General features: G+C 35.9%; 1 protein-coding gene across 5 annotated transcripts in view; it reads right to left on the bottom strand.

The window, feature by feature from the left end:
• The window catches only part of MAP2 (microtubule associated protein 2), a 290513-nt gene that overhangs the window by 47017 nt on the left and 223051 nt on the right, over positions 1–20445 (bottom strand). For all 5 annotated transcript variants that reach the window (XM_081260559.1, XM_081260555.1, XM_081260556.1 and 2 more), the window contains exon 6: positions 1341–1454. In XM_081260559.1, coding sequence (XP_081116685.1) covers positions 1341–1454 — 114 coding nt within the window. The remainder of the gene's footprint in view (positions 1–1340; positions 1455–20445) is intronic.

Genomic DNA, 20445 nt, shown 5'->3' with positions numbered 1-20445 from the left:
GCCAGGATATCTGTCGGGAGAAACCATGCACTAGTGGGGGCGTGGCCTTCTGGCCTTGGCCCTGCTTGTGAAGCAAAGAAAGGTTCTGTAGGATATCATTCACTCACAGTCAACCTTTTGATTGGGTTCTCAGGACACTTACCTTCTTCATGACACTTCTACAAAGGTAAGAAATTTCAAAAGAAAATATTTCTCATTTAAGGCCAGTAGCTAAAGCCATTTTAATATTATAGAATTGCCGTTTCATAAAGCAGTTGGTAGAGGCAGCTTTTGGGATGACAGTTGACTTTCAGTCCCTTGACCCTGTGGGTTTGCATGGCATATTTTAAGATTGCAGATTTTTAACAAACTGAGCTATCTTTCATTTCAAAGAATAGAAATGAACAATAGATTGAAGAGTAATGTTTTAAATATTTTTTTCTCTCTTTTAAGAGAAAAACAGTCCTTCATAACAAAAATACTCGGTATTAAAAATACTGAATATATTCTAAATTATTATTCTGGTAAAACAAATTATTTTTATTGCTTACTTTTCAATAGGTGATAGAACATGCATTAAAAATAAAATATTAAGGATACATCAGATTATAATATAGGAAAATGGTTATGTGCTAATTTTAGTCCTTAAAAACCATGGCCTTTTATAGATCAGGTATATGTACTGGTGAAGCAGGGGTGTTGAGCCTAACAGTGTCCTTCCTTACATCTTGTCATGGACACATACCTGTCTCTGTCTCTCATCTTAGTGGGGGCAGGAAGGCTTTGGCTGAGTGTCTTTCTCAGCAAGGAAGCACTGCTTTACCTGTCTGGCACTGGAGGCCATTTGATTTGTGGCCAAGGGAGAGGGCAGTGCTACCTTGGTGTCCTGAAAGAAGCCAAACAGTCAGTACTTTTCTTATCTGATGCAAAGTCAATATTGATTCCATTGATGCTTTGACTTAAGATTTTTGTAGCCAGTTCAGAGAGACCAAAACAAGACTATAATATAATCATTCACTGAAACCCATAAAGGAAAACAATCATCTCCAATTTAAGTTTTTATACATATTCCCTATGCGTGGAGTGTTATGGAATCTTCTCATGGTCTAGGAAATAAAAAATTGTAGGCCACTTAGGGGAACATCAAACTACAAGCTTATCACTCTAGAAATTACCAAAATACCAAAATTAACCTGTTGAGGAGGGTGCAAATAGGTCCCAGTGCATCTCCATGGAGGGGCTGGATGGAAGTCACGGGTAAGGATGATGTAAAGGAAATAACCTATCTTGGGAAAACGAGGATTTTTTGCTGTGATAGGGCAGGAAGACCCAGCCCCTGGCTTGAGGCTCTTCTCATTTACCTAAAGGCAGAGGTACAGGCTGATCTTTGTGCTGAGCTTCTTTCTCTTGCTCGCCTTTCAGGACTGCTACAGCCTCGGCGGTGACTACTTGAACTATTCTTGCAGACACCTCCTCTGTAATAAGCAGTAACAAAAGGAAATATCATAAGGAGAAGTCCAAACAGGTAGCAGAGAGGAAAAGTAATCAAACAGCACAGTGGATTAAAAATTTTATCTTTGCTGTCTTCTCTCCAAAAGGTATAATATGATTTTTGCATTACACACACAGACACACACACACACATAAATTTACCTTTATATGTTTAACTCTCTGATTTTTTTACTAGCCATTTCACTATGCGTATTTCTTAAGAGATGCACTGGAGGTAAACATTTTTATCTGCAGTGCCTAGCAGTAACAGTAACTGAAGTGACATTTAAAAATATATATATTATAGCACTCACTATGTGCCAAACACTCTGCAAAGGTGTTTGCTCTTTTCATTTTAATGAATTATTTGCTATTATTGCTCCCATTTTACACTGGATGAAGCAAGAATTGAGAAGATAAATATTTTATTACTCTTTTATTCCCATTTTTTTTGTTGTTCAGTTTTAGTGTTTGAACAGAGTTTTTGCAGTTATTTCCAGCAAATTAATAGCATTAACCGTCACCAAAGCATGGTAAAGAATTCTGACTGCTATGCTATGGTGTGAGGCGGGCAGTGGAGGAGGAGCAAGGGCTGTGTGTTGTCCTGAGGCCAGGCTGCTGGGCGAGGTTTCTATGAAGACTGCGGGAGAGGACAGGCTCTGATGAAGTGACATTTTCAGTGGGAAAGAACATATAAAAAGTAATTGTTGTATTCTGCTACCTTTCCTATCCCCTACTATCCCCCCTCCCCTCCCCTCCCCTCTTCTCTCTCTACCCCATCTACTGTAATTCATTTCTCTCTTTGTTTATTTTCCCATTCCCCTCACAACCTCTTATATGTAATTTTGTTTAGCAATGAGGGTCTCCCTTCATTTCCATGCAATTTCCCTTTTCTCTCCCTTTCCCTCCCATCTCAAGTCTCTGTTTAATGTTACTCTTTTCTTCCTACTCTTCCTCCCTGCTCTGTTCATACTTGCTCTCATTATATCAAAGAAGACATCCCACTTCAATCTAATGTATGAAATATAATATGTCAAGAGCTTTGTAATGTTGTGAACAACCAATAAAAAAAATGTAAAAAAAAAAAGAACATATAAAAAGGGCTAACTGAAGATTAAATTCATTTAAAAAACAGCTTTAGATTTCTAAATTAATAATATTACAAAAGGAATTACTGTGGGTTTTGAGAATTGTTAGAGGTGGAGCAAGCTCAGCAGAAAACACAGAGCTACAGGAACCCTGTGTCGTCTGCATCATCCCAGTATCTTCCTGCTCACAGGTATTCCAACCTTAGGTTCCCTCCCTCCCTCCCTCCCTCCCTTCCTTCCTTCCTTCCTTCCTTCTTTCTTTCCATCCTACCTTCCTTCCTTCCCTTTCTTTCTTTGATTGAACCCAGGGGCACTCTACCATTGAGCTACCATGCCCTACATCCCCATTTTTTTTTTTTTTTTGGAGGGAGTGTTTCACTAAGTTGCTGAGGTTGGCCTCAAGCTTGCAATTCTCCTGCCTCAGCCTCTCAAGAAGAGGTTGAGAATTTGCGATTCTTAAAGCTTCTCTCATGGAGCTTTACCCAGACTGAATGCTTAACACATTTTTTTTTTAAATAAGAAAAATCAACATGAAAAGTTTTATTCATGATCTTTGCACAAGTTAATAACTGTAACATAAAAACACTCAAATTATTCTACTTACTCTATTCCTGTTTAAGGATTTCATGTATTTAGAATGGTATTTCTTAAATTGGGGTCCTGGATACTTGCTTACTTATTTTTTAGGTTGGGAAGATAATCCAATAAACATAGTGCAAATATCTATTGGTTTATATAACCAAGTTAGAACTGAGCAATGCTACATTATTTCAGTCTTTTTGTCTGATATTATATTTAGAATACAGTTTTGACACTGAGAATTATTTTAAATGTTGAGGGATAATAACAAAATAACAGAGGTGAGAATAATACATAAAGAACATATTCATAGACCAAATAACATCCTGGGGCACTGTATAAATGGGCTTTTAAGATAGTCTAAATAGAGACAAGTGAAGGGAGAATTGAATTGTTTTCTTGACTGCAGTCAGTATAGAAGCATCTAACCTAAACAGAATGTACTTTTCTGCCAGTATCACATCTCAATGGTGAGAAAAAAATTTAGTTTCAGAAAAAAAAATATTTTAGATGGGAAGTTGTAGGAAATTTGTATTTTTTTATTTTTATCTGTGAATACTAATTTAAAAATGTGCTTGAGTTTCACAGTTGAATAAGAGCTTATGAATTACTTAATTTTACTTTACTTCATATTAAAGCAAAATGTGAGAAAATAATTTAACCCAATCTTGGAAGAATTGATTAATTTTTTTTCTTTAAAAGAAACTAACAGAGTTTGCGCAATGCTATTTAAAAAAAAATCTAACAGACTCTGTGGGCTCCAACTTTATACTGGCTTTATTGACATCTTCAAATAATAATTTTTAAATCTAAATGTCCCAGTGAATTTAAGAAAACAGCATAGATTGTTCTGGGAATTTCAATTGGTCCAGGCAACTTGCAATATTTCTCTTAGCAAAGACTGTCGACAGTGCCGCAGAGGCAGTTGTCCCTAAAGAACAAAAGATGGCTTTTTCTCAACAGAGGCCTAATCAGCTCATCTCCTGAGTGAACTCCATCCTTATAGCCAACTCTTGGGAAAGGAGCAAATTCACTAAGGGTTTGGATAAGTTTAGTAAAGATTAAGGATAAATGTACCAAACAAAAGCTAGTCACACAAAATCAGACCAATAAAAATGGAAAATGTGGGCTGGGAATGTAGCTCAGTGGTTAAGTGCTTACCTTGGATGCACAAGGAGCTGGGTTTAATCCCCAGCAACACTACACACAAAATAATAAACAGATAGATAGATAGATTTTGGTGATGAACGCCTGTAGTCCCAGCAGCCCGGAGGCTGAGACCGGAGGATGGGGAGTTCAAAGCCAACCTCAGCAACTTAACGAAGCTCTAAGCAACTCAGCAAGACCCTGTCTCTAAATAAAATTTTAAAAAGGCCTGAGGATTAAGTGCTCCTGGGTTCAATCCCGGTACGAAAAAATCTTCATATATATAGTGTCCATCCATCCAAACACCCACCTACCTTCCCACCATTCATCATCTCTTTAATTATTTATGTGATAACTGTCTTTTTAGGGTAAAGCAGAGGAAATTTTATGGACGTTAATTCAGAAAAATATGGTATGAATTCTAGCACGGCTACTTTTTAGTTATTTCACCCCCCCAAAATTTACTCAGATTCATTGGTTCACTCATAAAATGTGGATAATAGTACTTGTCTCACAGGTTGTCTGGAGGTTTAGTTACATAACCATATAACACACCTGGCACATCAAGGAGATCATATAAAAAGAAGACTTCTGGATAGTTCTCACTAAGATATTTTAATTTTTCCCTAGTTACACATTCTTCTGAACTTCTTATCCTAATATTTCTACTTTCAAGAAAGAATGGTGAAGAGCACTAAGGGTCCAGCCCTACTAGGTATTGTTATTATGACCCTCTGGTAATACTGTTAAATCCACTATTATTGTTGATAGCTATGTTGATGGCCAAGGGAACTATGTTTGCCAAGACAAATCTATGAAGGAAGCAAATATTATTTTTGCTTTTTATTTTCTGACCTCATACCCACTTCCCTAGGTTACCATCTGTTTGAGATTGCTGCTGGCATGTTCCAGTTTGGGATTGTCTTCTAGATGGTACTGTAAAAGCCATGGTCACCCTGTCAACTCCTCAGGACAATGCACAACAGGAAAAATCCTCTTGTAGGTAAGAGATTAAAACACATTTTCAGGGGGCTGGGGATGTGGCTCAGGCAGTAGCGCGCTTGCCTGGCATGCATGCGGCCCGGGTTCGATCCTCAGCACCACATACCAACAAAGATGTTGTGTCCGCTGAGAACTAAAAAAAAATATTAAAAATTCTCTCTCACACTCTCTCTCCTCTCTCACTCTCTCTTAAAAAAAAAACACATTTTCATTTTTCATTGCTTATTTTCTCCTTTCTTCTTTCTGTTTTCTTTCCTTCTAAAAATATATGTAAATTTATGAATAGAATCTAATTGTCAAAAGATTAAAGATGATGATATTAAGCATAAATTGGGGAATTATTAATTATATGTAATTGGTAGGAAACAATGATCTTCGTAAGTGTAAATATAACAATGCTTTTTGCAATCTGATATTGTGAAAGTCTCATTAATCTTTCTTTTGAACTTCTAAAAATATTTTGAAAGTGAATAGTTTTTGGTTTATGTAAGAAATTATCTTAGTTAAAAAGTAGATGTGATATTTCTGTTTTCTATTTCGTAAATGTTAGGATTTAAAGAAATTAAGGATTGTTTTTGCATTACCGTGATAACCTTATATAGTTATATTTAGCCTGTTACACTTGATTTTTTTATCATTACTATCAATATGGTTATGAGACAGTTTCTACAAGTAACAGAAAAACATCTCATACCATGGCCACAATGTCACACTATGGCTAAGAAAAAAAGGAACAATGACTTGGAACTAATCTAATAAGTGTATCTGCCTACAAACCACTTGGAAGAAAAACAGTAAAAGTAACTTTTCTAAATTAAACTCATCTCATAACTTCTATGAGAATAAATGAAAAGAATAAACAATGTAAAGCTACAATCCAGGGAACAGTAATAACACCATCACTATATAGGTAAACATTTTAAAGTAAAAAATGAAGCTTCAGCCAGGCCTGGGGCTCAGTAGTCAGAAAAGTATACCAAAGTCCTCAGTAGATAAGGTACATTCTGAAAAGAAAAAAAAAATATTTTTTTTCTTGATATTGGAGAAATATATTGATGAAGCACATCAGGAAATAAGTAGGTACAATAAAGTAACTGAGATATGTTTTTATGCACAAAAGTTACTTGGTAATACCCCAAAAGCATCACACTTAGCTATTTATATTTCCTTTAACTCATGAATAAATATTAGACTGCTATACAAGATTATTAAACACTAGGTATTTGTATATTTCTTGTCAATATTATTTAATGCACATATTTACAGGATAGGAGCACTGGTAAAATAATGGAAAAAAAGCAATGTTTTGCCTCCTTTAGATATCACTTTGATTGACATCAGTGTAGTACAAATATTTTACATAAGAATAGGCTGTGGTGTCAGGCAACCTGGGATCAAATTTTGCCATGAGATTTGGTTCAGGGTCAACCTCTCTAACCTTCAGATTCCCCAGCTGAGAAGGAATAAAAGTGTTATTCACTTTTGGTGTGCTGCAACGATTGTATGAAATAACACATATCGTGCTCATTCAAATTGTGTATCCAATTGACCAAATGTAGGTGAGACCTAAATGTTTTTTTTGTCATCCATAGAGATGATTCTTTAATTCCCAAGGAATACTTCCTTTCTTATATATCCAACCACTGCCTAAGCAGCAATATATCAATCTCCTGCCACTGATTACTTAAAATCAAATGACAAATGCACATAAATAAAATTTTGCTTCGGGTTGCATGGCTCTGCTCTGCATTTGTAACTGCTGCATCCCTCCCTTTTTCTCCATGATGATGACTCTTACTCCACCACTGCAAGGCCCTTCTGGTCACAGAGGTGATCACGTCCAATTTTAAGATAGGCTCAGGCACATATTTTTAATTTAGTTATTTTGTTACATTAATCTATCAAGATAGCTAACCAAATCAGTGGTGTTGACACTTTCTCCATAGCTCTGAAAATGCTAACTTGCTTCTGAGTGATAAATGACATTATAGGTAGACCCAGAAGTTTGTTTTTTAAATGTGTTCCCTCTGGGTCTTTATCAGGACCAGCTGTGATTACTTGAACATGCAAAAGTTCACCAATTAGACTGTGAACACAAAACCTAAGCAAGTTGGCATATGCCTGAGAACATATTTTTGTTGATTTCTTTCAGGTTGTTAAGAGCAAAGTAAGATACATTGACAGTAAATTCAACCATATGGATATAAAAGCCAGTAAATGTTTCTGCTTTTAGGAATCACAGGCATAATAACTCTTTGTTAAAAGAAATGACAAATAAGCCTACCATACACTTGTAGAAAAAAGGAAAACAAAACAATTTAAGACAGAATGCTCCTGTCAAGAAAAGGTTTTTCTCAGTAGGGTACAGAATGGTTGCCTAGGAAACCAGTGCTAATTGCTGCTGTTGATGGAAACTAGTCAACAAGGAAAGCACTGTGTAGTCAGAAGCGCTCTGCTAAACAAATACCCTAGATAAATTCACAAAAATAGGGAAAGAAGAAAAGATCCTTGCTTCTACTCCTGGCTTAATTTGGAGAATAAATGGCTCCTCTGAAATGCTTTCCTGTAATCAACAGGGATGAAAGAAATTAGAAGAGCAGATTGTTGGGGGTTTTTTTTTTTGTTGTTGTTTGTTTCCCTGGCACCTTTTGCATTAACTTAAAGAGGCCAGCATTGGCATATCCCACCCTAGTCCGACTTCTAATGGTCTCAAATGGTCATGCTGGCCAACACTGCCTACTAGCATTTTCTTCCAAAGATTTCTTCCATGACTTTAGAGATGAAAACAAAGGTCCAACAGTCACTAATATGGCAGTATGTAAAAATGTGATGTGTAACCGATGTGATTCTGCAATCTGTATTTGGGGTAAAAATGGGAGTTCATAACCCACTTGATTCTAATGTATGAAATATGATATGTCAAGAGCTTTGTAATGTTGTGAACAACCAATAAAAAAAAAACAAACAAAGGTCCATTTATCTCAGAGGCGAAAAGTAAAGTTAGCTTACACAGGTAAATGCATTTAAGATAAGGAAGGACTGTAAAAAGTTCAGTTCTGCTATGAATTTAAATGGAAGAGAATGCATTTTGCACCTGCTATAGACAATGAAGCTATGCTTAGTCATTCTGGGGGGGGATACAAAGATGAGTAACACATGGAGTTCCTACACCCACATTGTGTTTCAAGGTGGGGGCAATCTTTCGAAGGACAGGTTTTGTTTTTGGTCTTAAAGGTTTTCTAGTAGTTGAGCTGGGGCTGTAGCTCTGTGGTAGAGTGCTAGCCTAACATGTGCAAGGCCCTGGGTTCAATCTCTAGCACCACTCACCCCCTCAAAACGATTTTCTAGTAGTTGCCACAGATTTTGAGTGAACCTTCTCCATAGCCACTCATATAGTACTTACCTAAAATGTATTAGCAAAATAGTAGATTAGGATTGTGAATATATGATTACAACTAAAATCATAAAATTGAGAGACAATCTCAATTCCTTTGTTTCCTATCTCAATCTATATGCTGAAATCCACAATTTTGTATAGCTTACACTTGAATATACTCAAGTGGAGTCTTTATATAACTTTAACAGATCTGGCCGAGCATTTAAATTTTGTCAAGGAGAAAGGCACAGTAAACTAATATAATTATCAGTGCAACTACTAGAAAATCGTTTTTGGGAGGTGGGTGGTGCTAGAGATTGAACCCAGGGCCTTGCACATGTTAGGCTAGCACTCTACCACAGAGCTAAAGGACACCATAGGTTGAGGACACAACATTATGGAGTCAAAAGTAATTTAAAAACATAAATTAGAAATAGTACCTCCTGAGAAGCTTTGCTTCTAAATTTAAGGGTCCAGATGGAAATAGGAGAAAAACATATATTTAAGCCAAAAAACCTAGTAAGCAAATATAGTCTCAATCTATCTTTATATTTGTCATGTTCTAGTTCAAGTTTTTGGCTACTAGTGAAGCTAGAGGTATTCAATATAGTAACATGTACACATTTGGATTGTTTTGTAGACCTTATATTAACCATTTATTAATTAAGTCAGGTTGTATTATTTTATTGATCTAGATTAATATGAGAAAGATAAATTTCATAGGGGAATTTAATCCCCCTGAAATTTTATTTTTACTATTAATAAATTGAACACTATTATTTAGGCACTGGGGGAACTGATAACACTTTTGGAATTTTGAAATGCTCAGTTTTGCATCTTGTCAAAATGATTACAATTGTATTACTCTTTGAAAATTTATGAGAAACTGTATTATCTCTGTTAGGTCTTCAAAAATACCAAAGGATAATAGCATAAGACATGAGCATTAATGAGAAGATGAAATTCTGACAAACAAAGAGATCTCAACTACATTGACCCTTAGAGAAACTGAGGGGAAAAAATACAATTTGTGTGTGTGTACGTGTGTGTGTGTGTGCATGTGTAGGTGCTCATGCACATAAGGGTTTCTCTCTTTTCCTGAAGTCCCATCTGAATTTGGATACCTCAAATGACTGGGATGCCAATAATGAAGCTAGGGTTTCTTTTGAAAAAATTAATATTTCCCTATTAACCATTTATTAATTAAATGGTTAATTAATTATTGACTTAATTAATAAATGGTTAATAAATGTCAGAAACAGGGGATGTGATGCAAAAATGAAAAAAATAATATTCTAGATTCCCCCAAAATATCATTGGAATGAATTTCAGAAAAATAAGTTCTCTTAGACCAAAAGCAGTCTTTACCAATTACCTCTATAAACACATATTTTTCTTTTAGGAGTACCTATGTTTATTACAATGAAATGGTAAAAATCTACAGCTTAGCCACCATGTTTGCTTATATCTTATCTCCAGCATAACTGCATCAAGGTTTTGGAGACCCTGTGACCTAGAAGCATATAGAATTTAAGAGATGGGAAAAATCACTTATTTCACAATACACTGTAGAGTACACTTAATCAGCACATGGACAGGCCAACATAATTACAGCATAATTACAGTGTGCTTTAAGCTTCTGTCCTAACACATTTTGGGGAATGAAATGTGCAAATTGCAGGAACAACACCAAACTTACGTGCTTTCTTCTTAGCAAGTCTCTCCTAAGCTGTGAATATTTTAAATAAGTGGTTGTCTATAACTGCTTATTTTATTTTGGCCAGTGTAGCTCTATAAAATATTGTTTACAAAGATTCTCTTTGCACCAGCACATACAGGAACTTAACAGCCTGTAAGTCACTTATAAGCAGACATAATGATTCTTTATAATTTTCAAATTATAATTGAATATATATAACCAGAGGGCCATTTTTCAATACTCTAATGTGGGAAGGTACAATGAAATTAATCTCACTATGAAATTCTGAAAACTAAAATATTGATGGTGAAAAACCAAAGAAACAATGAGAAGAATGATATATATTCAAGCCATCCTTCTATTATTATTTAATAATGTAATTAAATAAAAATCACAATAAAAACATAAGGAAGATGCTTTCATTGGAAAAATTTGAAACAAAATTGATGATGAAGACTTTTGGTTAAAACTATGAGCAGCAATGTAAAGAGACTCAGCAAGGTTTGTTTTTTCTTTTTATATAACATCCAATAGTTTAGTTACATCCAATCCCCATTACCCTCCCACAAGATTATTTTTTTAAGTAGAAATGCAAAGCCCAATATTATTTCTGATGCTATATTATGCTAAAAAGCAAACACTGTGATAGATTTTTTAAAAAACATTTTCTTGTGCCAAAAATAAATCTAGAATAAAGATGGTTATTTGTGTTCTGGATTGAAGAATGCATCTCATGGAAAATAATATTAACTGAATTCCTCTCTAACCATAACAAATGAAAGGTTTATTATGCAAGACAAACAAGAAACAAGTATTAGCAGCCTTAAAGTTATCTTCATAAATTTGCAGATAACAGAAGTTCTACTTTAGAAAATATCTCTGCAAGATCTGTTGAAATAAAAATTTACATTTGATGACTTTGCTTCAATATTGTTCGTTTTTCTATACTATATTACTGTTTTTGTCCTCTGTATCTTGGCTTTCATCAATAACAACCATGCCCCTAGAAATACTTATAATTTTAGGCACCATCTACTTTATATCTATAACTACCAATATATTCACTCCTTTTCCAAAGACACTGAAGTTTTATATCAGAATGCAAATGTTCTCTAAAAGTATTAAGCTGTAACTCATTATTGAAACAGCTCTGGTTGTTTTATTGTAGGATTCCTGCAAAAATGGATACATTTTGATGGAATGGTAAAATAAAAAATGCAAGAACAGGATGCTATAGGGCAAGGCAACTGGGCTTTGCAGTGGGGTCGAAGGATAGAGACAGGAATATAAGCATGTGACCACTGACATCGTGTAGAAAATTAAAAGATGGGATTGAGGAAGCTGATGGGAAAGTGCTTAAGACATGTTTTATTTACTTCGTAAGTTGCTTAGGGCTGGTCCCAGAGAGGCAGATGTTATTCTAGCCATGCACTAGGCTTTGTTGATAAACACAAAGCTTCATTTGGCTTGAGAAGTAGAAATCACATGCAAGAGATAAATGGAGCTTTGGGAGGATAAGGAAAATCAGATTTCATAAAAAGGTCCTGAAATTTTTGTAAGAAAATATATTGGTGATGATTTGTGAAAAAGCATGTTTTTTTTTCCTGACCATATAAGGACATTTTCTAAATTAGGATTTATACCCTTGTTTGCTTGTTTGTTTTATGTGGTACTAGGGTTTGAACACAGGGCTTTCCTCATGCTAGGCAAGCGATCTACCACAGTGCTATACCCCCAGCCCTGGACCTGTGTTTTTTCAAAACAAAATTACAATTTTCATATTTCATATACAGCAGCTTGACTATGAAGCCACTGACCAGTTCCTGGTTCTAAGAATACTCCTAAAACTTGTTTGGTTTCTCTGATTCATTTTCATTCCCTTTTCTTAGTCGATCAATCACTCCTTCCCAACCTTTATACAGACCTCCTACCACTCAAAAATTTTTCCTACAAGTTAATAGTTTGTATTTATTTTTCTAAAGATAAATTGTTTGTAAAAGTAAAGATTCCATGAAGCCAGGGGACTTTGTGGTTTCTTCTCTCTCTCTCTCTCTCTCTCTCTCTCTCTCTCTCCATATATATATTCAAGCCATCCTTCTATTATTATTTAATAATGTAGTTAAATAAAAGTCACAATAAAAACACAAGGAAGATGCTTTCATTGGAAAAATTGGAAACAAATAAAATTGATTATGAAGACTTTTGGCTGAAACTATGAGCAGCAATGTAAAGAGACTCAGAAAGGTCTTTTTTCTTTTTATATAACATCCAATAGTTTAGTTACATCCACCCCCTCCCCCAGAAAAGTTGGTAAATGCAACAAAATAGTGGCAGCAACGAGAAGATAATCAAAAGTGAAAAGGAGCACCGTTTCAATGCAGTCACTTGTTCACCAAAATGTCTTATCTGAAATTTCATACAACAAAATAAATACCTCAACATTTTAATCAATAGAGTCTCCAAAATATTTCAGCATGCTTACAAATTGTCATTTGCCTCACAGATCTGTGAAGATAAACACTTGTATTTATGTAGGTTTTTCCACATCCACTTGCATCAGAGAACATAGGGGAGAGCTGGAACAATATTATTCAAGGTTCAGGAGACTCAGCATTTCTGGTTAAAATTGAAAAGAAATGTTCAATATTTTCTAAATGTACTTTTAAAATGAAACATTTTGGAAGAATATTTTTTCTTTATGTTAAAAATTAAATTCAAATTTATCCAGTGATTCCAGTCATAAGATAGTAAATTATCAGCTAACATAGCTTCAGTATAACTTTAAGTAGTGAAATCTAATGTCCCTAAAATAGCCAAATTCTTGAACACTGTTTTAAGTAGATTTGGATCAAATGTGCAAATCATATACAGCCCACAAAAGATTTCAAGCACTGGAGTTTTTTTCTTCAGCAGATGGAAAATATTACTGATGAGGGCAGGGGACCATTGTTATCCCTATTTAATGAAATTTTTGTCCTAAAATGTGATTTTTCTTTTTTCAGTGATTACCATATCTGCTTCCAACTCAATTCTTTGCTTCTTTTCTTACTGTAGTCAGTAAGAAAAGAAAATATCTTACATGTTTTGTGATTCTATGTCAAGTTAGTGCATTTAAAAAGAGAAAAAGGAAGAAAGAAATAAAAAAAGAAAGAAAGAAAGAAAGAAAGAAAGAAAGAAAGAAAGAAAGAAAGAAAGAAAGAAAGAAAGAGCCAATTCTTCATGGTGCAGGGGTGTGTGCCTATAGTCCCAGCTACTAGAGGGGCAGAGTCAAGGACATCCCCTGAGCCCAGGAGTTCCAGGCCAGCCTTGGGCAACATGGAGAGACTAATAACTACAACAGAAGAATTGAAAACAGCCACTTTCCTTATGTGAGTATTCATGTCGTATGCCAGGGAAGCTCCAAGGATAACAAGTTTATTCCAATCTCTCTCTCTCTTTTTTTTTCTTTTGGTGCTGGGGATTGAACCCAGGGCCTCATATATACAAGTGTTTTACCACTGAGCTACACCTCCAGCCCCAGTCTAATCTTTTCAATGCTTTGGTCACAAACCTCTATTTTTCAAGCTAATGAAAGCTTGAGAGCCAATTTTAAAAGACAGATAAAAATGAACATGGCCCTTAAAAGATACAAAATGTAATAAGGAGGAAAAGTACTTAATGAACTGACTTACAACATTTTTGAGAGGTGGGTACTGGGGATTGAACTCAGGGGCACTTGACCACTGACCCACATCCCCAGCCCTATTTTGTATTTTATTTAGAGACAGGGTCTCACTGAGTTGTTTAGTGCCTCACTTTTGTTGAGGCTGACTTTGAACTCTGGATCCTCCTTCTTCAGCTTCCCAAACTGCTGGGATTACAGGTTTATGCCACCACGCCCAACAGGGATGCAACAACTTTTTAATTGCTTATAAAATAATAGTTGTTCATTATTCTTACTCCTATTACTTTTACTACTGGTCTTCTTAGACAAGAAGTCTTTGAAACGTTGAAATTCTTAATTATTAGAATTAGAAAATATAAATGGAAACATTTTATTCTGATATACTAAAAAATAGAACTATGGATCTTGGGAAGCTTTTTAAAATAATGAGACAAAATAAGCATACCTAATTGAATCAAAACATTTTTCTTATAGTTAATATGTATATTTTGCTTACTAATTCAGTATGGAAATGCTGTTTACTAACTAAAAACTTACTGTTTGCAAATTATTTTATAGACTCAAAGATGAAATAGAGGGGAATAAAAGCATTGGTGATATTTTTGTTCAGGTTGACCTCAAAAAATAAGGTACAAGATATCTCTGTAAGACAATATTGTTTTACTCCTTTAAAGGAGGATAATTAAGTCCATGACAAGTCCAAGAACATCTATTTGCTTTAAGGTTCAGTTTGTCCATTTATTAGAAATGAGATTTGCTGAGCTCCTGACCCAGAACAACAATCCTCATAGCCAGAAGGCCAAAAGAACATGCAGTTTAGAGTTCCATTTGTGATGTTTTCAGTGGCATTTTCAATTCAGGACAATTATTACATTGAGCTCAATTTTGCAGGGATGGATATGAAAAGTTATTCAACATCCATGTTTCTTTGCTATTAGGTTAAAGATGTCAGTCAGGCCATTTATCCTGTTTTTTTTTTTAATATTCTTTTCTTTTTTTTTTAAGAGAGAGTGAGAGAGGAGAGAGAGAGAGAATTTTTTTTAATATTTATTTTTTTTTTAGTTCTCGGCAGACACAACATCTTTGTTGGTATGTGGTGCTGAGGATCGAACCCGGGCCGCACGCATGCCAGGCGAGCGCGCTACCACTTGAGCCACATCCCCAGCCCCATTTTATATTCTTTTCAGTTCAGTAATTTTCATAATCATAAAAAGAAGAAGGAGCAGGAGGAAGAGGAGAAGAAGAAGGAGAAGAAGAAAGAGGAAAGTCTCTATATGTCTTTTCCACCATCTTTGGTCAGGGATCTATTTTCTTCACTTGCAAAGCTCTCTCCCACTTTCAGACAGCCTCAAGTCTTCCACTATATCCTTTCACTACAGTACTCTGGAGTTCCTATTTAATTCTTGTCGGTTCCAACCAACAGACTAGAGTCTTTACTTGGAACTCGAGCCTCCTCTCAAAGTTCCTCCATTTGCCTCTTCATTTCCAGCATTCTTTTCTAACACAACCTTTCCTGTTAATGTAGTGCTCACATCGGTATAATTTTTGTAGCACCATTTTGTCTGTGATTTCCATTGTCAAAACTGTACATGGATCCTAAGTCTTTCTCTACATTAATTCAAGAAATATTTATTAGTATCTACAATAAAGAATAGGTTCTGCATTATATACTAAGGAACAGAAAGATTAATAGAGCACTACTTCTATCTCAAAGCATTTACAATCCAGTGACTGGGATAAAAACAAGCAATGAGTAATCCCAGGCAAATGTTCACTATAATCAATGCTTTTAGCAAGATCTAAACATGGTACTCAGGGACGGTCAAGAAAAAAGAGACTCATTTCTGATGATCAGATCAGTAGGTGCTCTGCCCCTTTGATGGCGGACTTCTAAGAACCTCTTCTGTAGGATTGTCCCTTCCAATATGTTTTTCTATTGCTTGCTGCACAATGCTGCATGTGAATGGAACCACCCAGAATTTTCTGGGTAAAATTTAATTGTGTCATAGAAGGGAAGATTTCAGTACAATCAGAGGTCTGAACATTCATGCTGGAGATGTGTATGTAGGAATCAGGGTTGCTTATGTGCCTGTGCAGCCTTGACCTGTTTCCAAATAGAACATATAGACAGAAAAACCAGTCTAATTTTCAGGCTGCTGATCTAATAAAGAAGGTTTTTCTCTGGGTCTAGATTTTTCCCTTCTTATCTACCTTTGTCCAATGCCTTCCTAAGTTTTCAGTATCCTGAAATTGACTGTAAATTCAGACATTTCCATGTTCTAAATAATTGCTTAGCACTCGCACATTCCTTACAGGTTGCTCGACACCCGGGGATGTCTACTTTCCCCTCTCTCTGCTCATCAGCTGGGCTGGGTTTGCACTATATTTTTTGAGTGCTGCTGAATGATGACTCATCTGTGAGACACGCTGCCCGGTGAGCCAGCAGCACACGGTTCAGTATCTTTTCCCCTCCAGGACTCATGATGCCAGGTCAGACAATGCTACCAGGTTTGCAAGGCAGCACCAGTTGTTCTGTTAATCTGCTCCTGATATGCACTTCCAGACTCCCCTGACAGTCAAAGCACGGGCTTTAGGTAATGTGCTGAGGAGCAGTGAAGTGTGAAGGAATGAGAGAGAAAAAGGCCTGACGCATTGAAGCAGAGCCAATGTCTCTCAGTAGCTCCTGGAGGAAAAAGAGGAGTGATAACTACTCTGCACTCCCCGTCGGCTTCATAACCTCCTGACCGCAATAAGATCAAACCCAAAGCAGGGCCTCAAGGTGGCATTTGGCATACAGTGGGAATATTTTTCTCAGACAAAAACTGGCAGTATAATCAAAGCTGTACATATGTATGTATACACACAGATATAATAAAACAGCATATATTTGCATATTTATATATACAAATATGTACACTTTAATCACACTTTTCAAAAACATATTATTGTTTGATGATGAACGTATTCTTCAGATATCTGAGCAATTTATTTGCTCAAAACTATAATCAAAATTTTCCCTGTTTTCTTCTCTTTTGAAGGAGAGAATACTCATAAATATTATAACAAGAGACAAATAAAATGTGTGTGTAATCTTGATCAGACAAATGCTTAGGCAATCTAGAAATGAATCCCATAAGACTCACTTCCAGTACTGATTATTTTCATCTTGTTCACTAAAAGCTAAAAAGATGTCACAAATGGAAGATTTTCCTTTACATAGAGATTTTTTTAAACCTCCCCAAACTGGAAAACATTAAAAAAATATGGCAAAAGATAATAGCTAATAGAAGAGGAGAAAAGTTGTATGATCTTGGAAAATACAGGATTGGGGAAGGGTTAAATTAAAAAAAATACAATGATGATTAAATTAAGTTTACACTTTAAAACAACCCACACAGAATAATTTGTACAAACACACCTGAATTGTTCTTAGCACAAATCTGTTGCATTGGTAAGAATCAAATTCAACAAAATAATTTTTTGAAGTGTCGGTGGGCCTAAGAGTTTGATAAAAATACTTAGTTTAGTCTGGTGATGTGATTGTTATTTAGCACAAAGCAAGACAAGAGACGAGACTGATTTCCATAGTGCATGGAAGGCATTTTCTTTAAGAACATACATGGGGGTAAATGTATATACAAATTAACCTTAGTTTTAAAACATCATATTGTAGTGTGTTCAGAGCCTTGCTCTTCACAACTTGAAGAGTTTGTAGGCAATTAAATTTTCCAAGGAATAAAATCATACGTCAATTTGTTGAGTCATTGGTTTTAATTGAAACACGTTTTTCTCAGATTTTGACTCAATATCACTGGCTTAGAACAATGTCATCCTACTATGACTTTGAAGAGCACAAATTGATTTTAGGGGATGAACTACCACATATTAAACAACAACAACAACAACAAAAAACTTCATTTGTAAAACATCAAAAGTTGTATCTGACAACACCTGCTGTACACAAGCTCATTCCTTATCAAGAGCAACAGACACAATTCTTCATGATAATAACGATGTAAGTTAGCACTGAATTAGGTTCAGATGCTTCTACTCATCAACATGACAAGCCACATATTTTGATAGGATCTAATACCCAAACCTGCTTCATTCATCTGGTAGAGAAACCACACAGGCTAAAACAAAGGTGATAAATGCAAACCTCACGAAACTGCCTTTAAAAACAAACAAACAAACAAACAAACAATCCTTGCCTTTCTCTTTCTAGCCCCAAATGCCTAACCTTCAGAAGGTTAGGCACTGAAAAGATGCCCATTTTCTGTCCTCATCTGTCGGCGTTGCCAGGCCCCGATGCTTCGCAGTGAGGCTGTGTAGTTTTCTGCAGATCCAACCTTGAATGCTAAATAACTCGGCTCTGCATACTCCTCTCACTGCGGAGCTCAGGGAAATGGCAGCCAGAGCAAGGAGTGGTTGGCATGGCAACAAGGAGAAGAAAACCTGCAACCTCTTGTATTGTGAGGCTAGCCTGCTTATTTGCCTCTGGGGGTGGTGTGGATGGCTTTAGTCATTTTTCAGGAGAAATGGCTTTGTACTATTTTGCTCTGCATAAATCGATGAGAGATTAGAAACAAACAATAGGTCATATTTTAAGTAGGATGCTGACTTTTATTAGGAAATCTCAAGTCTAGCAATGGAGGCAGGAGAGAAGAAGAGTAAGAAAAGGCAGTATGAATTTTCTAAGACTGAAAAAGGGGAATGGAGAGAAGCTTAAAACATACTTTACCCTTTGTATGTGAGAGGTACCAAACTTTTCCTCAATCATGCTTTCTGGTTTCTACCAATAACATCAGCAACAATAAACATATAATATCTATCTCTTTATCGCTATGCTGCTTCAGTCATGTGGGCTTTAACATGCAGGACCAGGCTATAGAAACCCAGGTCCTTTAGAAGTTCTGAGGAGGTGACAGCTTTCAGCTCTTGGACAGGAAATATCTAAAGAGTCTGCCCCAAATGTTGGGAAAACAAAGGGCTCTTGGAGAATCCTGGAGTGTAAACTGAATAAATGCCTTTCAAACTTTTCATTGACTCGAAGATACCCGGGGCACCAGCTTTTCATGGTCAAAAAGCCACTTTACTGGTGACTAGTATTTCTTACTAGTGTTCAAAGCCTTGTAACCGAGGACAGTCAAAATCACCAAAGCCTGATTTTAATACCTCAGTGTTTCAGCATCTAGACACATCTTAGAACTGCTTCCTTTCTTTCTTCACTCAGGCTAAAAACTGGGAATAAAGTTGTGATTTTATGTGATGCTTACAGGTGCATAAATGCTGCAATAGAAGAACTGTCCTCTTTGTCTTTAACAGATAACTGCTGCAAAGGGCTGTGCTATTCCAAATCTGTAAGTGGGGTCATGGAAAGAGCATGGTCTGTCTGCAAGCCAAGAGGTATTGATTCTTGTGTTTATCATGTGACCTTGGATGGATGACTAAATCTGTAAAGGGGATGAGTGTAAAAGGTCATCTTCCTGGTCTCTTCTCTTTTCTGTCATTTTTTCTACAACTATATGATAGAGAATGAACAGATTCCATTAGTATTTTCTAATAAAGGACAAATCCTGACATTTACAAAATTAATTCTGGGAGTTAAGTGAAGAAAAAAACAAAGCAAAAACACTCTCATCCAAAAGAGTCTTGAAAGCTTTCAAAGTCAGCAGCACATTAATAGAATTAAGAAAAAATGATAAACCATAGAAAAAGCCCCACACCGCTTCTTAGGGATAGGAGAGTTCAGAAGAAAGAAGAGGCACTGGATTTCTGAGTACTTGTGGTCACAATGTAGTTCCCCTTACTGTGTAACCCTGGGAAAGTTATGTAATCATTCTGTGCATTAAAAGGAAGATCCTAATGATAGGAACAAAACTCTGTGGATGTTCAGGTCCCTTATAGAAAATAGCATAATATTTGTATATAACCTACATACATCTTCCCAAACACTTTAATTAAGTTCTAGATTGCATATAATACCTATAACAATGTAAATACTATGTAAATAGTCTGTATTACTTTGGAAATATTAATAGTAAAAAAGTCTAAGAGCTGGACATGGTGGTACATGCTTATAATCCCACTGACTCAGGACAGAGGCAGGAGGATCACAAGTTCAAAGCCAGCCTCAGCAACTTAGCAAGCCAGCCCAAGCAACTTAGTTCTCTAAATAAAATATAAAAAAGGCTAGGGATGTGGCTCATTGGTTAAGTGCCCTGAGCTCAATCCCAAGAACAACAACAACAACAACAACAACAACAACAACAAAACCCACACACACATAAAAAACAAACAAAAAATATACATGTTTGGTACAGATGCAAGCTTTTAAAACTATTTTTGGTGCACAGTTGGTTTTATCTGTGTATGTGGAACCCACAGAGACAGAGGGAGACTGTATTTCCACAATAGTTCT

This window comes from Spermophilus citellus, assembly GCF_964194105.1.
Source record: "Spermophilus citellus genome assembly, chromosome: 11".
NCBI lineage: Eukaryota > Metazoa > Chordata > Mammalia > Rodentia > Sciuridae > Spermophilus > Spermophilus citellus.
This window is presented reverse-complemented; position numbering and strand designations above follow the sequence as displayed.